Source organism: Cyclopterus lumpus, chromosome 6, assembly GCF_009769545.1.
Source record: "Cyclopterus lumpus isolate fCycLum1 chromosome 6, fCycLum1.pri, whole genome shotgun sequence".
Lineage (NCBI taxonomy): Eukaryota > Metazoa > Chordata > Actinopteri > Perciformes > Cyclopteridae > Cyclopterus > Cyclopterus lumpus.
Genome location: NC_046971.1, coordinates 8698521 through 8717790, shown reverse-complemented (window position 1 = coordinate 8717790; position 19270 = coordinate 8698521). Strand labels below are relative to the sequence as shown.

Below are 19270 nucleotides of genomic sequence, written 5' to 3'. Positions count from 1 at the left end.
TTTTTTTTTTTTTTTAAATGAGTACAATTATTTAGTCAATTTAGATTTCTAATTGTGCTTTTTAGTAAAGATGACGGGGAACTGTTGGTTTGTTAATGCCTTCCAGAAAGATGTTGAGATAAGACTGCACAGTTTGCTAATATTAGAGTTACCAAACCACATACAGTACTGCTGAAAAGAAATAACCATGCACTTTCTGCTGAAGTCTTGACTACCTGGTGACAAAAAATAAATAAATAGGCTATGACTTCCTGGGTGAGATGAAACTCATTAAGTTTTCTTGCCTGATTTTGATGCGTTATTGAGTGAAAATGATGGCAAGTCAACATAATCACATTTGGTTGAAACCATACATTATTTAATTTTCTGAGGCCTCAACCTTTGCCTCCCGCCTGGTCTGTGGTCAGTTTCCTCCCTCCCAGTAAGTGATTTGTTAGAGCCCAGGTACTACGGCGACATATTCGCCTTCTTTAGGATGACCAGTGCTGCTCCCACAACTCGATTCAAACTTGGATACTTTGTGACGGACAAACCATAACAGTAAAAGTATAGGACTCAACCATTCTTTCAGTGGCTCTTACCTGGATAAACGGCCACGTTCTATAAATGAAATAAATACTATTAATAAACTGCAACAAGTCACTTGATGTATTTCTTACCGGCAGCTAAAGAAACCACAATCAAAGATGTGAAGTTGTCTTCCATGTATTTGCAATGCAGAGACACAGAAAATAAAGAAAACATTTCACAGCAAAACTAAATGTAATAATGAACTTAAGTATTAAAAACAATTTAGCGCTGCGTAATTACTAAAGTCATGAACGTCACTATTGCCATAAAGCTTTTCACCATAATTGTACATGCAATGCTGATTTACTATAGAATATATATACACAATTCCGTTTATGAAATCTCTCGTACCACCTGGAGTTCCTTCATACATATAAAACTTCCAAGGCCATTTAATGTTTCAACACAACTCTGTGGCATAGAGTCGATTCAAGGTTTTAACCTCAGGTGATCAGTGTGAAAAATGCTTTAGGTTGTGCAGGAAATGTAATTTCTCCTTTTGACTGAGTGGATATAAACTGCTTCTTTTTCCTCAGTATTTTCTCAGTTTACCTTCACTTTTGCAATCTGAACTTCATGATTTATAAACTCAAGGAGAGACAATCGTTATAGACTTACCCCGATGCCCCCTCTATTGAGTTTGGTGTGGTTGGTGTGTGTATGACAATCAATCACCTTTATCCACAAAATTTCGTTTTCCTCCTTTTTGTCATTTGTGTATTGTTAACATCACCAAACAAACACCATGTGTCCTTTTTCCAGGAAACATTTATTTCGATCGAGAGACAGGATTGTTTCTTTCCATAAACAGGTCAGTTAAATATTAACAAATTTACAGTCATGAGGAATGTAATAAAAAACAAAACAAAAAACAAATAATGCTCGCCTTAAAAAACCCAACCCAGGGACCCCACTCATGATGTTGACCACGGTAGCGCTGGAACAAAACTCAAATCCAATTAGTTTCATGCTCTTCATTCAGTGCTTTACAGTTCTTCATGGTCCAATTTTGTCTGCAGGAGAACAACATTTAAGTTAGGAAAAACTGCCTAAAAGGAAATATACTTTGGCATTGATTGCATGAGTTTACGTCTCAAAAATGCTAAAGAATGTGTGTTCTCACCGTTTCCTCATCTTCATCAACAATTTCTTTATCTTCAGAGTCGTCCTCTGGCTCCTCCTCTGGCTCCTCTTCTGCTGGCTCCTCCTCCTCTGCTGGCTCCTCCTCTGGCTCTTCTTCAATCTGTAGAATAGTCACATCATTTTTAACATAGCTCCAACAATTTAACAGTCATTTAGTGCAGTTAAAATGACGCAATTGGGAACCCTAAAGGAGGTTGGGATGGCTAAAATGTTAACACTTTGAAAATTAAAAAAGATCCATGTAGCTGAAATGAAATAACCCCATTTGAACAAGCCAGCCATAAGAATGTGTGTGTGGCAAAAGGAAATCTGACATGACACATGTACACTTAAAGTGAAAACTTTGCTCTATGAATGTTTTCAAAGTGTTACAGAAATGTGGCAGCGGGCATCAACTTGCCTGTTCGTCCAGAGGTACATTCATGCTGAGTCGGAGCATGCGCTCTATCCTTTCTCCGTAAGCCTTTGTGTCAGCCAGATGGTAGCCGGAGCGCAGCGTGGCCGTCTCAAACAGAACCACGGCCAGATCTGACGCGGTCTGGTCCTCGCCGTCATCCTGACGGACATGAAGGGAAAGAAACTGATCAGTTGTCTGCTCCGATTGGTCCATTTCATGTTCAAAAATGTTGCACTGAAACCTATTACCGACATGTATTTTTGGGAGTAAAAAACAGCAACTCTATTTTCAATTTACAAAAGCATTATAATTATTTTATGAATTAGATTTATTGGCATCATTACAATTAATAAAAACAGTGACATGACAGTGGCCAGACTTACATTGACTTTGTTAAGCATCTGCTTGATGAGAGGATGTTTGGGGTTGATTTCTAATGTTTTCTTCTGGCTAGCATAATAGCTGAGGAGGGGAATTAGCATATTAGCTCATTAAACAGTCAGGTAGGCCACAACATGTTCCACATTTGCAATTGCGATAATGAGCTTCAACATGGCTGAAAAGCACAGAACTCACTTTGTGGAAATGTCTTTTCCTGTCTGGTAAGCCTGAGCCTTCATGATCCTCTCCATGTTTCCTGACCAGCCGTATTGACTGGCAACCAACGCGCAGGGGGAGTTTGTTAGCCTCTGAGAGAGGACAGCCTTCTCAATCTGTGGGACAGACAGCATCGCATTAAATAATATGACTGATGGAGCAGACACAACTTGGCCCCTGTGGCTGGTGTTTATTTCCCCAAGACATGAACATTACAAAATAATTATCTACCATGTCCTTTAGGGGCTTGTCCTTCAGCCAAGTGGTGAGAGGTTCATACTCCTTCTCCAGGGCCTCCCTCTTCTCCTTGGTCTTATCACTCTCGTCAAATTTGACACCCTCCTTTGCGACGTTCTGGAAGCGTTTTCCGTCAAACTCGGGCAGCGCCTGGATGCAGTACTCATCCACCGGCTCCGTCAGGTAGATCACCTCGTAGCCCTTCTTCAGCAGATTCTCCACGAAGGGAGAAGACTCAGCCTGCAGAGGGAAAACAGGATAGATGATCAGTGCCAGCCTATTACATTTAAATTGTACATGGTCCAAGTGCAATTCCAGCCTGCCTAGGACTTGACAGTGTACACTGCCTTTGACATAAGTAAGCATGTTAACGTCACCTCCTTCCTGCTGGTACCAGCCATGAAGTAGATCTTGTCCTGCTTCTCCTTCATGCGCTCCACATATTGCTCCAGGCTGGCCACATCTTTATCGCTGTTGGAGGTCTGGAAGCGCAGCAGCTTGGCCAGACGGGTCCTGTTGGAGTGATCCTCAATGACACCCAGCTTGATGTTGGTTCCAAACTCCTTCCAGAACTTTTCGTTGTAATGCTCCTCTGCAATCTTCTTGATCATGTCCAAAGACTTACGAACCAGCTTCTTGCGGATAACCTGAACAGAGACAGAAAGGATCCCATCTTCTGTCAATTTCCCTTTACATTTTGTTTGATATTCCTTATTCTTAACCATTTTATTTCATAACGTTTACTTTGTTCTCTCTTCTCCTTCCTGTAAAACACTTTATGATCTTCGTTTTGAAATGTGCTGTACTAAGGTTCCTTTCATGCCTGCTTATCAGTAATCTTGTCAGTTAAGGGTCAAAGACCATGTACATTATAGAGTAAATTGGTATTTCGATGGTGTTTTATAAATATCAGATGCGAAACTCACCTTGAGCAGTTTGTGTTGCTGAAGAGTCTCTCTTGACACATTCAGGGGAAGGTCATCGGAGTCAACCTAGCAAAGTACATGTTTATTAATCAGTGATATTTAAGCAAAGACCAAATGGTTTATATTTGCACATGCCTGTGTCTCAGGAAGAGTTGGCATCACTCACCATTCCCTTGACGAAGTTCAGGTACTTTGGCATCATGTCGTTGAAGTCGTCTGTGATGAAAACTCTCCTCACAAACAGCTGTGACAGAAAAACAATCATTTAGGAACAGAGTTGAGAGGAAATCCTGATTATCCTTCTATTAAAAAGGACCATACAATGCCTTAATAATGGAGACAGTTGAGGGAAATACCTTGATGTAGTCGTTCTTCTTGGAGCCATACTCATCAAACAGGCCGCGGGGCGCTGAAGTGGGCACAAACAGGATGGATCTGAAGGTAACCTCCCCCTCAGCCGTGAAGTGGATGTGGGCCAGAGGGTCGTCACTGTCCTGTTAAAGCGCAAAACAGAGTTTGATTAAACATGTTGATCCTAAGCAGGCACACAATCTACGTGGATGTTCGACAAGGCGCTGGCATTCCGGTGCCTACCTTAGAGAACGTCTTGTAGAACGCCTTGTACTCTTCCTCCTCGACCTCCTTAGCTGGTCTCTGCCAGATGGGCTTGATATCATTCATCAGTTCCCAGTCCCACACAGTCTTCTCAACCTACAAACACAATAAAGAATCAATATTGTTTTTAATGCTCAAAAGTGTCAGACCAAATGTAGGCATCAATATGTCCAAACAAAGCAGTATCTACTTAGGCTAGGGCATGATCGTGTATCTTTTACTGACACCATTTGATCAAAATTGTTTAGGAAATAGATTTGACCAAACTCTTTCAGAAAGAAATATTACAGGTCACCCTGAAAAGTATTTGTAGATCCAAGGGGCTTTTATTTTATTGTCAATCTCACTGTTGAATAGTCAGTGACGGGTAATTGTGGTAATGAAATATAAAAAGGATAATTCATAAAAACATGGCTCACTCAAAATGAAAGAATAGGCCTACATTTAAGAACATTTTAAAAAAGAAAAATCAACACTCATAAGAACATACCATCAGATCACTAGATATATTTTGAATAGTCTCTAAAAAAAAAAAAAAAATCAACGGGGATGCACACAGAAACAGCAGTTTGTGGCTTGCTCCCTCGTTGACTGTCTCATTGCTTCCCTGTCAGTTAACTTCCATCTGAACTGCTACAATAGTTCAAATGGAATTAGAACCAGAAGTTATATTTATGAACGCAAGAAGGATAAGAAACCGTCTATTGATCTCCGCTCTGTGTGAGTACTACAGACAGCGCCACAGCAGTTATTCTGAAACAGCTAATCGATATTATCACACATCTCAACCAATAAGGTTGTCGTTTTTACTTTAGGTACATACAGCTTAAAAAGAGGGGGAATCAATGAGCAAGAAAAACAATTTTAAAAAAAGACACAACACTTGACTGTAAATTCTCAGCCGGGGACATACTCAATTTAAAAAAGATACATTTGATAGTCATCATCTAACTTATATGAACCTCATACCTTCTTTGTCTTAGGCTTCTCTTTGTCCTCTTTGTCCTCTTCTTCCTCCTCTACCTCTGCCTCCTCTTCAGCAGCCTCTTTCTCTGGTTCCTCTGCCGCTTCAGCATCTTCCTCGATGGGCTCCTCCACTGTCTCAGTCTGGCATGTTGAGGGAAAGAATTTATGTAATTTCACACGTCAGTTTCACAACACACTGTGCTGGGATAAAGTCTGAGTCAGTGTGGGAGGAAGTCGCTCAAGTAATCACCTTACTTGCCCAAACGTATATGGGGAAGTTGATGAACTGGGAGTATTTCTTGACGAGGTTCTTGATGGTCTCCAGCTCCAGATAGTCTGAGGCCTCCTCTTTCAGAACCAGTCTGGTGTTAGAAAAACATGGGGATGGTTTAATTATAATGCTATTCTAATATTTGAGTGTAAGGTTATAACAGGAAAACAGCAGTCACGGTGTAATTGAGTAAGTGTAACAGAAAGAGAGGTGTGAAGACCAATACAACTAACAGCAGTTGAAAGTAGCTAAAACTGTGATTTTTAAATAACAAAAACAAAATGAAACCCACGTGACGGTGCTTCCTCTGCCCAGCGTGTCCCCACGGGGGTCCTCAATGACAGAGAACTGATTAGAGTCAGACTCCCAGATGTGCTGGGTGTCATTGTTGTGCTTGGACGTCACGATGACTTTGTCTGCAATGAGGAAGGCAGAGTAGAAACCCACACCAAACTGGCCAATAAGCTCTGAGGTTGACTGGTCCTCAGTCTGCATCTCTGTCATCTGGTTGAGGAACTCGCTGGTGCCAGACTTGGCAATGGTACCCAAGTTCTTCACCAGCTCCTCTTTGGTCATTCCAATACCAGTGTCAGTGATGTGGAGCATGTTCCTCTCCTTATCAGACTGGAGATGGGAATAATAAAATTAAGTTACCAACAGAGCAAGGACTATTAACATTATTAATAATCGTACAGGAAGTCATTCTTGTGCGTACTTTTATTTTGATGGTCAGCTCCTCGTTGGTGTTCATTGCATCCTCATTAGTCAGAGACAACAGGCGGATCTTATCCAGAGCATCCGAGGCGTTGGAAATCAGCTCCCTGAGGAAGATCTGAAATGGAAGCAAAGAAAGATTACAGATAGAAATACAATGCAATATAAAACTAAACTATGAGCTCAACAATAAACATTGTTGAATTAACACCCAACAGTAAATCACCAGAATAGTCCTGCAAAACCAGTGATTGTACATCAAGATGTTATGTATTCCCGGTCACCTCTTTGTTCTTGTAGAGGGAGTTGATAATCAGCTTCATCATACGGTTGACTTCGGCCTGAAAGACATGTTTTTCAGACTTGTCTCGGAGTTCCTTGATCTGAGCTGCGTTCAAGCCATCCAGCTGGATAGCCTCCTCCTCTCTGGGGATAGACACACACACACACACACGTGAGATCAGGAAGGTGCACATCAACAAATAATAGCTTCAGGCAGAAAACAAAATTATGTTTTGCCTCTAGGGATCAGTTAAAACCAAGACACACAGGATTGCCTAGTCTTAAGGCCGGATGTGCAGTGAAGGTTGCAGAGCTTTACCACCATTACAATTCAAGAGTTGCTATGAGAGTTTGTGTGCACAAGCTTGGTCATGTTGACCTTGTGCCGTTAACTCTAGGTTTAGTCGACCTTTCCTGATTAGGGACAACCACAGTTCACTCAACAGATATTCAAAGTGACACCTACCTCTGCACCACCTCATCATCGGTTTTGGAGGCATCTCTGCTTTTACCAAAGTCCTCCTCTACCATCCCATCGACGTCAAGTTCATCCTCTGCCTTCACAGCAGCTGCCAAAGGAGAAACCAATTAATTAACGTCTGAAGAAATATACAGCACTTAAAATCATTTCATTTAGAGTGCGACTTTGAGAAGTCGTGATCCAAATCACCAAAATAAGTAAGGTGTGATGTTAAGTAGGAGGGCTTTTTGTACTGAGCCACAATACGGATGTAACCAGAGATGAAAAGCAACGATTTAAAAAAGGGGGTGATAGCTAACATCAACCTGCTTTAACACAACGTTACATTGCGTTTCTGGAAAAGGCGATTAGAAATACTGCGTACTAGCGTTTCTGCAAGAAGTGTGTTGAAGCACAACATATTATGGTGTCTATAATTAATAAGTGTGCCAAAATTAAGCCTCATAACGACACAATGTATGAAAGGCTTTGGTCACGAATGAGCACAGAAGCAGCAACCAAGCCAACGGTTGAGAGACTAACGTTAGCTCGGTGGCTAATGTTAGCTCAAACGTTGGGTCGTTAAAAGTGGGACAAGATGGCAAAAACGTTTCCGCTACTCACCGAAGGCAAAGAGTGCGCAGAGCAGAGCTATCACCCAAACCCGGTTCATTTTACTGCTCGAAAGACGATGAGTATCTTCAGCTGCTGAAACAAAAGCCAGGAGATGAGTGCACGCAGCACTGCCTTAACAAGAAAGACTGACAAGACCTCTCCCACCGAAAGAGCCCACTTTATTAAACCCCTGATCACCGACCAATTGCTGCGCACCACGCACAACATCCGACCAATCATAGCAGAGTACCTGGTACATGTTGTCCAATCAGATTCTTCAACATAAGTCAATACTCGAAAATCGTGGCTAGACACCATTGGCCAAGAATGAACAATCAGCACATCACTTCCTAAAATGTACCTCTCGATATGGGGAGAAAAACAAATCTCTGTCAACACGTTAGTTAAAGTTTGATGTTCTTATGCAATGTCACAGCCAAGTGACATTGTCACTGACTGCAGCAATATATATATGTGTCTGTTACAGTCTATGATAGTTTACATTTCACCATGTGTATCCACGCACGTGTATCTGGTACAGTATTTAGACTTGATAGTGTGGAGTCATTGTACTTAGATATCCTGCTGTTGAAGAATACACTTAGGGAAGACTACACAGTACCTGCACTACTGATGTTTGTCCACGCGATGTCGCTGTGAAGTCAGTGAGTTGAAAATGCAGTGGTGGGAAGGTTTTGAAGTGCTGAAAGACCGAGATTGTGTCAAACTGGAATCATCATTGTTGAATGATTAGTGTGTTACATTATCAAACACATATGCACATTATTATTCTCGACTTTTAACATTTGACAGACATGCCGGGCCAGTATCAGATGGATGGAGAGCAGGGGCGTTTGTAGGATTCCAAGAAAGGGGGGGCTAAGCCCCAAGGGGAGTGTCACCCTGGTGAATGTGTGCGCACATCTTTCTTGGGGCCCCATTGTTTCTGACAATGGTTCAATCAGGGTGTGATTTTGCTCTGTACTTTTGCTTCATTCAGTATATGATAACACAAGAGACAGAATTTCAGGTTCATAGTGATATTTGATGCTCATTTGGACACTATCACTGAGATAAAGATGAACTAGTTCAGTGTCAAATATACCATTCAATGGAAACAAAATATTATAATAATCTATATTAATGCAAAGAATAGAGAAATGTCGATAGTTATTTCCTGTATTTCGAATTCGCTCGTTCACACTCGCTCACTGGAGACAGTTTCTAACTTCCCTTTCATTTGTCTCAAGTAAACCTGAATGTAAGCAGGTAAGACTTGTTAACAACTACCGACAGCCACATTCTGTAACTACCTGGACTTACAGGTAAACCTGAATGTAAGCAGGTAACACTCGTTAACAACTACCGACAGCCACATTCTGTAACTACCTGGACTTACAGGTAAACCTGAATGTAAGCAGGTAACACTCGTTAACAACTACCGACAGCCACATTCTGTAGCCCCCCTAAAATAGGCCTATAACGACGCCCCTGATGGAGTGTTTGTGTGAACCAATATGAATTAAGTAAAAGCCAATAACTAAAAAGTAAAGAAACCGTTTCAGTGGAACAGTGTTGTTGGTCCGGGGTGGTGCAGTCCCGTGGGTATGATGTGTGTTCATTATGCCGAGGAAAAATACTCTGGATGCAGCTGTTAATTTTACAACTCTAAAACTCTTATGAACTGGAATCGCAGCCTGACGCGCCAGCAGAAAGCACGGCACGCAGCGCGGTGACAACAGACCAGCATCGATGTTTCTTAATGCTCATTTATTGCTCAGCTCTTTCAGGCTGTTTGTGTGCGCGCTCTCCTGCAGCAGAAAGCGTGACGGCGCTCTTTAACCTGCCGTGTTCTGCTGCAGGAGCGCGCACACGCAGCCCCGAGGGTACGAAGCGTTACAGCGGTCTTTACTATCATTTATAATTCATAATACTTAGTACCCGCGGGCCGTAGTTTGCCCACCCTTGGTGTAGCGTCTCTCACGCTTACTCACTCAGAGAGGGAGAAAGAGAAGGGTACATTCAAAATGTAAATCCTTATGGGATTTTTTAGTCATATTTTTTAAATCAGTGCTTACATTTTCGGCTAGATTGACTCTGATTAAACACAATTGCAGCTGATATTAAATGGTTTTAATTGATCAATTAACAAAGCATATATCTCCCCTAAAATAATCCCTTAAATATGGAAGCCAATATTTATCGACTCAAAATGTTAATTTTCTTTCTGAATGAGATAGTCGAATGGTTTGTCATATATTTTGACTTGTCAAGACAAAAGTGAGATACTCAGTCAAGCATAAACAGTTAAAAGTCAAATGCATGCAATATTAAGACAATCAGAACTAATACTCTTGCCAAGTGTGTCCTAAAAAGCTTAGATTATGATTTAGCATCTTTAAATTTCGGTCAGAATTTTTTTTAAATTTATTATATATCACAGAAATTAAAACAAATAAATAAATAAAAAAAGTGTGTCCTAACAAGCCTACATTGCATAATTTTGATTTACCAAAATCAATGACAAAGTAAATAATTCGAGAAAAACAATATGTGAAGTAAACCGATTAATTTACTTATTCACAAACAATAATGAGACTTAATGTGATAAATGTGTCTTAAAAAGGTTACCTTTTGATTAGTTATTACATTATTACAACACTGTTATTACTATCATATGTCATTACATGTCATTTAGCTGACGCTTTTATCCAAAGCGACTTGCAATCATGTTACATTAATACACCGTAGACACAGCTACAGGGAGCAATTCAGTGTTAAGTGTCTTGCTCAAGGACACATCGACTAGGGCGGGGATTGAACCACCAACCCCCTGATTGAAAGACAGACATACTACTACTACTACTACTACTACTACTACTACTACTACCACCACTGACCCACTGACCCACTGACCCACAGTCGCTCTGTAGTATATTATAATGATGACTTACTAAGTCATTATGTATATCTTCTAAATCAAACTTATAAGATAGTCTCATCAAGACAACAGTGTGATACAGAATAATACGATTTTTTATCAAAATGATATTTCCAAACAATTATAAAAAAATGTATCTCCCTAGTGTGCCCTAAAAAGGACACATTTGGACTCCCCGTGATTATGTTTATTTTAATGTATTTATTATATGTTTATGTGTGTCATTCCTAACAGTTTATTTGACTTAATTATGTGCCATTATGCCTGAAATATTCTAAATCGCCAGTATTTGAATGCTCGACCAAACAGAAACTCCTTCCGGCCTCACTGGTAACGATCCTCTCCTGGCTTATGCACATTAAAATGCATGTATCGGGTTGTATCGCAGCTATTTGCTCGACAGTAGGAAGCGACTGATCTCCAAGACGCACCCGCCTCTGATTCGCTGCTTCGCTGGGACGTCGCGAAACGCGGAAGTGACGTAAAAAAAAAAGCACCCATCCAGGGGACACTCTCGGTATTTACAGAAGAGCTGCTGAACTGCATGCATTGGTCCGGCAGCCCACCGCGACCTACACCCGGGCTGCAACCCGAAGAGTCATGGCGCCCTTGTCTTTGCCCCTGTCGTCTCTCCTGAAGCACAAGGACTGTCTGCAGAAGGCGAACGCGTTTTGTAATGTGTTACAGAGTTTACACCACCGGCCGTGCACGTCTCGCTTATGGAAACGGAGTTTCGGTGCGGTGGCCCACGGAGTCGGTCAATTACTGTCACACCGACCCGGATCCCCAAACTACGCAGCATCTGTGTGTCGCAGCTCTTCGGCCGGCCAGGACATGACAGAGCGGCTGCGGGCTGTTTACAACGAGACCAAGAAGCAGACTGAAGGTATGGACAGCAGCAACTGTTGTTGTCTTATTACGCTGTTATTACGCGTGTTTACAGCAGACTTGTGCACCAACCAGTTCTGCAGCCTCGCCTTATAGTAGCCTTCCAAACCTGCACATGTGGTGGAAATAATATATTGTCAATAAGCTATATGCTACTTTGTAAACACAAACAAAATATACTGGAATTCAAGAATGACCTGCAGTATCCGCTTGGCTGTGCACAGACGTTTATGGACAAAAGGTTTTTGGACACATCTAAGCAAATAGATATAATAAGATAGAAATCAGTAACTGTAGTTGAACAGAAATCACCAAGTGTTATTACCATGACTTTGTTTTTATTGTTATCATTCCAAACATTTGATCTGTTTTTGGCTTCCTTAAGTGGCAACATGTCTGAGAGAATATTTCAGCCTTTTATTGGTCGAGAAGGAGAAACCCCGACCTTCCATTAGCTCCAGCAAATAGACGAATAATGTGTCCTTTCCTGGATTCTGCATTAATAATGCATGTGTCTGGTAACATATCGCAGCAGTTTAGTGGATAGTAGGAAGTGACTAAACTCCAGACACATCACAAGTACACCATGCGTACTTGTATTTATTAGAATAGTGACAGGAGAAACATACATTGACAGATGTGTACTGGCCCTGTTCAGACACCAGATCAAAATGATTTATCCACCACCTTTAAGACATATATGTACGTCTGTCCTGAGATATGCCATTCTGTCATAACAACACATCATATTCTGAAACGGAAGGAAACTGTAAAGCCACCCCATGTGTTTCTCTCCTCTTAGCTTTGATCCCGGCCATTTTCACCAACTCCATCAACCCTGACACCATTTTTGCCAACAACGAGATGAGCCTACGAGACACGGAGATCTACGGCTTCGACTACGACTACACCCTGGCTTTCTACTCCAGGCACCTGCACACCCTCATCTTCAACATAGCCCGGGACATTCTTATCACTAACCACAGGGTGTGTTCACAGTGTTCACTTGGCACTTCAGACGTTTATATATTAGAGAGATAATGATCAGAATAATCACATCACATCTAAGGTTTAAACTGTGTCGCACCACCGAGCACCATTTTGACCTACACAGGTGGATTATGGGTACGGCTTGTGGTGCACTCTGTTGTTCAAATGTTTTAAGATTAAGAAGATGTAATTCCCTATTTTGTTGTCACTAAAATATTTGATTTTCTTTCGTATTAGTATCCAGAGGGTCTGAGAAAGTACGAGTATATTCCTAATTTTGCTGTAAGAGGACTTCACTACGATGTTCAGAAGGTGAGAAGAAGGTCTTTGCTTTTCTCACTCAAAAACTGACCGTTGTTTTATATTTTGCACCAATTGTACCGCACGGTTCAGTTCTTATGAAGTGATAATTTTTGTGGAAAATATTCAATGATTTGAAACAGGGGCTGCTGATGAAGATAGATGCTTTTCACTACATCCAGTTGGGAACTGTATACAGGTATGTGTGCACTGTGTTATTTCTCACTTCAGTGTAGTAGGTAATGAATAACACACTGAAGAACACACAGCCCTGTGTGAGCCTAACATGCCGCTTCTCACCAGGCTACAGATTCAGATAGTGAAGGGGCAACGCTGCACATCTGTGGCACGATACAAATGAAAACGTTATTGTCCAAGGATTTCATATTTTGTGTTTCTTCGACAGGGGTCTTGATCCAGTCCCTGAAGAGGAAGTAATTGCCATGTATGACGGTTGTCACGTACCTCTCGAGAACATGAGCGACTTCTATGGCAAGGTGACGATCATTCCCTCTCTCGCCTGTGACGAGGCCGACGCTGCAGAAATGCAATCGGCTGAATATAATGACGTTGATCCCTGTCCCGCAGAGTTCCCACGGCCACACCATGAAACAGTTCATGGACATATTCTCCCTGCCCGAGATGACTCTCCTGTCTTGTGTCAATGACTTCTTCATGAGGCACAACATCGACTATGAGCCAGTGCATCTCTACAAAGACGTGAAGGTGAACTACCGTTGTTATTATTGTTGTGTGACTTTGATCAATGTCGGCATTCAATATTTGCACCCATTTGCTGTATCTCTCAGGGGTCAACGTGTGTAAAGACACATATTCATACATGTTAATGCGTACATGTTCGCAGTGTGCTGTGATACTCCAGCCATTCAATCCAGTCTTAATTTTAGCCGTGAAAACAGGAGTCTAATTTTAGTCAGGCAAGCCCGCCTCCAGCCATCTGCCTCTGTTCTCTGGTGGCTCTGCTGCTTCAGACGGAGAGCGGAGAGAAACCAGCGCTGCCTTCTCCCTCTGAGGGCAGCTGTCATGCTGGTCCCGTCTATTCTGTGTGTGACAGTGGAGCATTTTTGACAGATCGATGTCATTAAAAGCCCTCAAACGCGCCCTCGGTTCCACGAGTGGCTCTCATATCTTTTCAAGGACACCCGCTTCATCTCTTTTTTTTTTTCTCCTGCCAAGTCTGTTTTATTATGCAGCCTTAACTCTTTCCCTCGCATTTCCTTTTGACTTTAGCGTAAATCAAATAGTCTTTGGCTATGATAAACGTCCTTTATGTTTGCCCTTTATTGTGCAATATCTCACGGGAGAGTCTATTTACTCATGCACTGATTCAAAAGCGCAGGTTACACTTTTGACCTTTTTTTTGGAAACTCTCACTGTGTCACCAAAGCAACTGAACTCCAGGGACGGCGTTCTTTATATTGAATTTGTATTCATAGATGCACTGTCTTTGTTCTTTCAAGTCAACCGTTTACACACAGAGTAAAGTGTTGCTCCTGCAGCTGAATGTTAACATTGTGTCTAAGTCCTGACTTCCTGGCTTCACTTTTTCCTCTTCACAGGAAGCCATTAGAGACGTTCACGTCAAGGGCATCATGTACCGAGCCGTGGAGGCAGATATTGGTAATGTCCTGTGATTTATAGCCTTTTACTTTGTTTGAGCCAGAATTTAGTACGTAATATGGCCACATCTAAGTTGGTGCCAAGACTTAAACAATTAATTCAGAAGTAATGAGGCTTTGATATAGTACAAATAAAAAAACAAACAGAGTTTTGTCTGTGCAAATTATATCACCATCACCCACCTCTCTGTTTTCTCATTTTCTAGAGAAATACATTTGCTATGGCGAGCAAAGCCATGCTGTGCTGAAGAAGCTGTCCGAGCATGGGAAAAAGATGTTCCTCATTACCAATAGCCCATTTGACTTTGTGTAAGCGAACGGAGCGCGAGTGATTGTTGCTGTGATTAATTGAGAAGAATTAACACTGCCTTGTATCGCTGTGCTAATATTTAATTGATGCCATTGTTTAATGCCTCAACCTTTTGTGGTTAGGCAAGCACACTTCAAAGGGCTTTCTATCCGCAAGTATTTGTAATTCATTATAAGTCATTGACTATGACCCGCTTCGGAAGTGCAAAATGACTAGCGACGCATATTCAACCTCGGGAGGCTTCCCAGAGCCCCAAAACATCAAACCTGTGTCCTTGATTTAAAGGTTTATTACCTTCAGTTGTTACAGCTGAACATGGACCAAAGGAAAAGGAGAGGCTGTACACACACTGAAGTTCCCCTGTTTTTACCATGATGTCCTCTCAGATCCATATTCAAACATGGTATGGTATTAACGCTGGTTAAATAAAGGTTTAAAAAAACAACAAAAAAACATGTTTACAACCTATTTATGATTTTGGCCTCCCCAGCCTGTCCTTTTCCTTTGTTGCTGTTGTTTGTCCAGCAGCTGTACCTAACTGGGTTTGGATGTGCGCTGTTCCTTTTTTGAAACAGGGCTGGCCGATAATTCAATATTATTATATATTGTCTTTGAATTTGTTGTCTTTGAATTGTCGTTATTATCAATTTAGACAAAGTAATGGTGTATATTACAATATCTTAACATGTTGAGATATTGTAATATACACCATTACTTTGTCTAAATTGATAATAACAAGCACATATTTGAATGAAAAAATTAGATTATGCGCTAGAGGTCTTATTTAAATGAGAACATTTGTATTCCCAAATGAGGTTTTTCACTTAATTTGTCAAGTGTTTAATTCACACAGGAGGATAGATGTGAAATGACCGATATGATGAAAGTAACGTGGCAGTTTCATTGAGTTTTATCTAAACTGGGAGTATTTATTGCTTTACGTACAAGTGTTTGTTCCAACACCCTCACGATGTCGCACACAAGCTAACGTCTCGAATCTTTGTCCTCAGGAACCGAGGAATGAACTACATCGTAGGGAAGGACTGGCGAGACCTGTTTGACGTTGTGATAGTTCAGGCTGACAAACCTGGTTTCTTCAATGACAGGAGGAAGTAAGTGCTTAAGTTTGTGCAATGCTGGGCCTCCTTCACCCCACTGGGCCACGTTGCCTGCAGTTACCGCGTTTATTAGTTGGACACATAATCAATGTGCAAATATCTTTTTATCTGTTTGTTTAGGAGCTGCCAATATTGGGTCAAATGTGTCTTTTTGTTTTTTTTCACCAGACCTTTCAGGCGAGTGACAGACAAAGGTGCATTGCAGTGGGACAGGATTCACAAGTTGGAAAAAGGGAAGATCTACAAACAGGTGTTCCCATAATTTCTGAAAAACGTCACCTGGATACACTTAATAAAATATATGGTTCATTTTTAATTTTTTTTAAAACTCTGTGTTTGATCACTGTAGGGAAACCTTTATGAGTTCCTGAGACTCACCGGCTGGAGAGGATCCAAAGTGCTCTACTTCGGTGATCACATCTACAGTGACTTGGCAGTAAGCAGCATCCATATTTACTACAAAGGGCTCATTACAAGCACACAAACCATGCATTGTGAACAATTACGACATTATGAACAAAGAGCGGAACCCTGCTTTGACCATGCTCCATTTCAGATGAGAAGGTTTCTCCTGAAATTAGTTAATTTGTATATGCAACCGCCTAAATCGGAACTGTCTGAAAGAATACTATAATGAGATACTGAGCGAATGCTCGACAAAGACAGTAAAAAATATGGGTTGAGAAAGTAATTATTCATGCATTATAACACAGTTACCGTCGCACTGCAGTGGGTTTGGTTGACAGGTATTTTCTCCTCATATATAACATCTACCATGTGTACCAAGAATATTTACCTTTTTATATCTGTAACCCAGCAACCCGCCCTTCATCTGCGCTAAACAAACTGACATTTCACTGAGTCACAATGAGCTATAATGACTTGGATATATTAATGTGTCTGATCAGGTGCAAATGGTGATAATGAAACGTAGAGTTTACATCTTTGGTGATAATAATTCCTTGCCGGTGGCGGGCAGCCAGCTGTCAAACGTCTCGTTTAGGAAGATGGAACATGGCGTTTGTATTTTACACCAACAACAGCTTACGGTCACAGAGCAGAAGCATCTCTGAGTTACAGGGGAGGGAGGGATGAAGCCATGTTTTATTCCAGTTTTATGCAGATTTATTTGATTATCCAAGTACACAGAAGAATCCCTCCCCAAAGAAATTCTCTCTTCCAATTCCGCTCTCGTCTGTCTTATTTGCTTCTGACTTTCGTTTTAATTGGTTTGCACTTGTTACCTAATGAGCTTTAGGGGAATATGAATTTTAATTCCATCTTGTGTTTGGGGTAGTGAGCATTGTCATATTCATCTGAGTACTGAACACTAGGCCCACTGAGACTGTGCAGTCACACAGATCCTGTGCGGCATTGCAGCGGTGCTGCCGGCGTGGTGTTTTTATGTCGTAGTTGTCTCAGCAGGTAATCATAAATGTTAGCACGACACTGTGGTATAACAGCATAAATACAATAGCATTCTGGCTGTGCTGTATAATATGTACTTAAAGCCTACAACTCACACGATTTCCTGAATCATTGACAATTCCGGTCCTTTGCTTTGCAGGATCTGACACTGAAACATGGCTGGAGGACGGGCGCCATCATCCCTGAGCTGAGGAAGGAGATCAAGATCATGAACACGGAGCAGTACATGCACATGATGGCCTGGTTACAGGCGCTGACTGGACTTATCGAGCAGATGCAGGTCAGGAGACGTTATGTAAAACACATGTGTCCTTCCCTCTGTGCCTCTATCCTCCAATGTGTGAGCTTAACTTCTTTGCACGGCTCCCAAACAGGTGCACAGGGATGCAGCATCTCAAGCCGTCGTGGAGGAGTGGATACAAGAGCGAGAAGCCATGAGGTAGTGGAGATAATAAAATAAAAATGTATAGAATAGAGAGCAGTTCATTTATTGAGATCTCGTGGAGCTGATGTAATCTCATCTCGATGGTATGAATGTGTTTTCATGGCAGGTCACAGACGAAGGACATCTTCAACTCTCAGTTCGGGAGTCTCTTCCGGACGTACCACAACCCCACCTACTTCTCACGCCGGCTCTCGCGCTTTGCGGACATCTACATGGCCTCCATCAGCTGCCTGCTCAACTACGACTTCCAGCACACCTTTTTCCCTCGCCGCACCCCCCTGCAGCACGAGGCCCCCTTCTGGCCTGAACACGGTCCTGCTGGTATTAGCGTCTCCTCTCAGCTCAGCAAGATGAACGCAGACTCCGATTAGAGAGAGAGAGAGAGAGAGAGAGAGACTTGATCTCCATTGCTGACTTATTTAATTTTAGAAGATGCATGCTACATTTTAAGATGTTTAACTAGTAACAATCAAGTAGACTGTTGATGTTAATTGGACTTTAAACTAGTTAGTTACAAACGTTAAAGTCAGTCTTTAAGAGGACCAGTGGATTTGTGCTATTTAAGCAAAAGGACACTTAACTTAACACATTATTATTATATTACGTTATGTTTTCATTTAAGAAATGGACACTTTGTACTTTACATTTTAGTCACACAGAATTTGAAACATTGAATGCACTGATTGTGTGAGTGTGTGTGTGTGTGTGTGTGTGTGTGAGAGGTATTGTAAGAATGTATGCAAAGATGCTGGATTTACACAGTCTAAACAACGGGGGGCAGTCACGCATCGTCTCTATTATGTGTCTCTGGAGTGTAAATGGAAGATTACCTTTGCATTTTTTCCTATCCTTTGTGTCAGTAAAACTAGAGAGACACTGGACTAGACTGTCAGTGAAATGGGAATACTCAGATGGGACATTTACATTACAAACTCTGCTGCCTTAATCTACTTTGTGGCATTACTGCAATGTGTGTATTTTTGCTATAGTCTAATGTAATCTGTGGTAATGAAGCTTTTCAAATGTTACATCTTGGTTCATCTCATTTTGAACTGCACATTTATGGCCTGAGATCTTTGTATTTAATTGTCTGAACGGGTTCCACACATCAAGTCTAATTTTAGCACGTGAGAAATGTTCTTATTAGTCAGGAAAAAATAGAGCATTTGTGTTATATTTAGCAAGAGTGTTGCTATTTGATCTGTTCAGGCATGAGTTCCATTGGGTTTCACACTTCTGCAGAAAACATGTGACATGTTTTTACATGTGCTGGAATAAAGGCTTAAGAAGAATGTATTTGATATATCATTTGGAAATGGGGAACCCTTAAATATCCGTGGCTACAACCAAAACCTCATTGTTTATTTGTGTTTCTGTAGTTTAAAATATGAAGTGTATTTTTATTTCACTGTTTATT

The 19270-nt window shown here is 41.3% G+C and overlaps 2 protein-coding genes across 2 annotated transcripts; one reads left to right on the top strand and one right to left on the bottom strand.

The window, feature by feature from the left end:
* Window positions 1-1318: 1318 nt before the first annotated feature.
* Window positions 1319-7996, bottom strand: hsp90b1 (heat shock protein 90, beta (grp94), member 1). Its single transcript, XM_034534781.1, has 18 exons — window positions 7803-7996; window positions 7185-7287; window positions 6721-6862; window positions 6438-6554; window positions 6015-6346; window positions 5702-5813; window positions 5455-5592; window positions 4465-4581; window positions 4227-4364; window positions 4037-4114; window positions 3871-3936; window positions 3322-3591; window positions 2939-3184; window positions 2687-2823; window positions 2494-2572; window positions 2114-2269; window positions 1694-1813; window positions 1319-1583 (listed from the first exon to the last, which is right to left on the bottom strand). Exons 1-18 carry the CDS (start codon window positions 7849-7851, stop codon window positions 1557-1559), a joined length of 2427 nt encoding a protein of 808 aa, XP_034390672.1. The 5' UTR covers window positions 7852-7996; the 3' UTR covers window positions 1319-1556.
* Window positions 7997-11216: 3220 nt separating this feature from the next.
* nt5dc3 (5'-nucleotidase domain containing 3) lies at window positions 11217-19147 on the top strand. Its single transcript, XM_034536024.1, has 14 exons — window positions 11217-11620; window positions 12425-12609; window positions 12850-12924; window positions 13056-13111; window positions 13319-13409; window positions 13501-13638; window positions 14493-14553; window positions 14759-14861; window positions 15873-15974; window positions 16149-16230; window positions 16330-16416; window positions 17548-17688; window positions 17783-17847; window positions 17960-19147. Exons 1-14 carry the CDS (start codon window positions 11335-11337, stop codon window positions 18222-18224), a joined length of 1737 nt encoding a protein of 578 aa, XP_034391915.1. The 5' UTR covers window positions 11217-11334; the 3' UTR covers window positions 18225-19147.
* The last annotated feature ends 123 nt before the right edge of the window (window positions 19148-19270 follow it).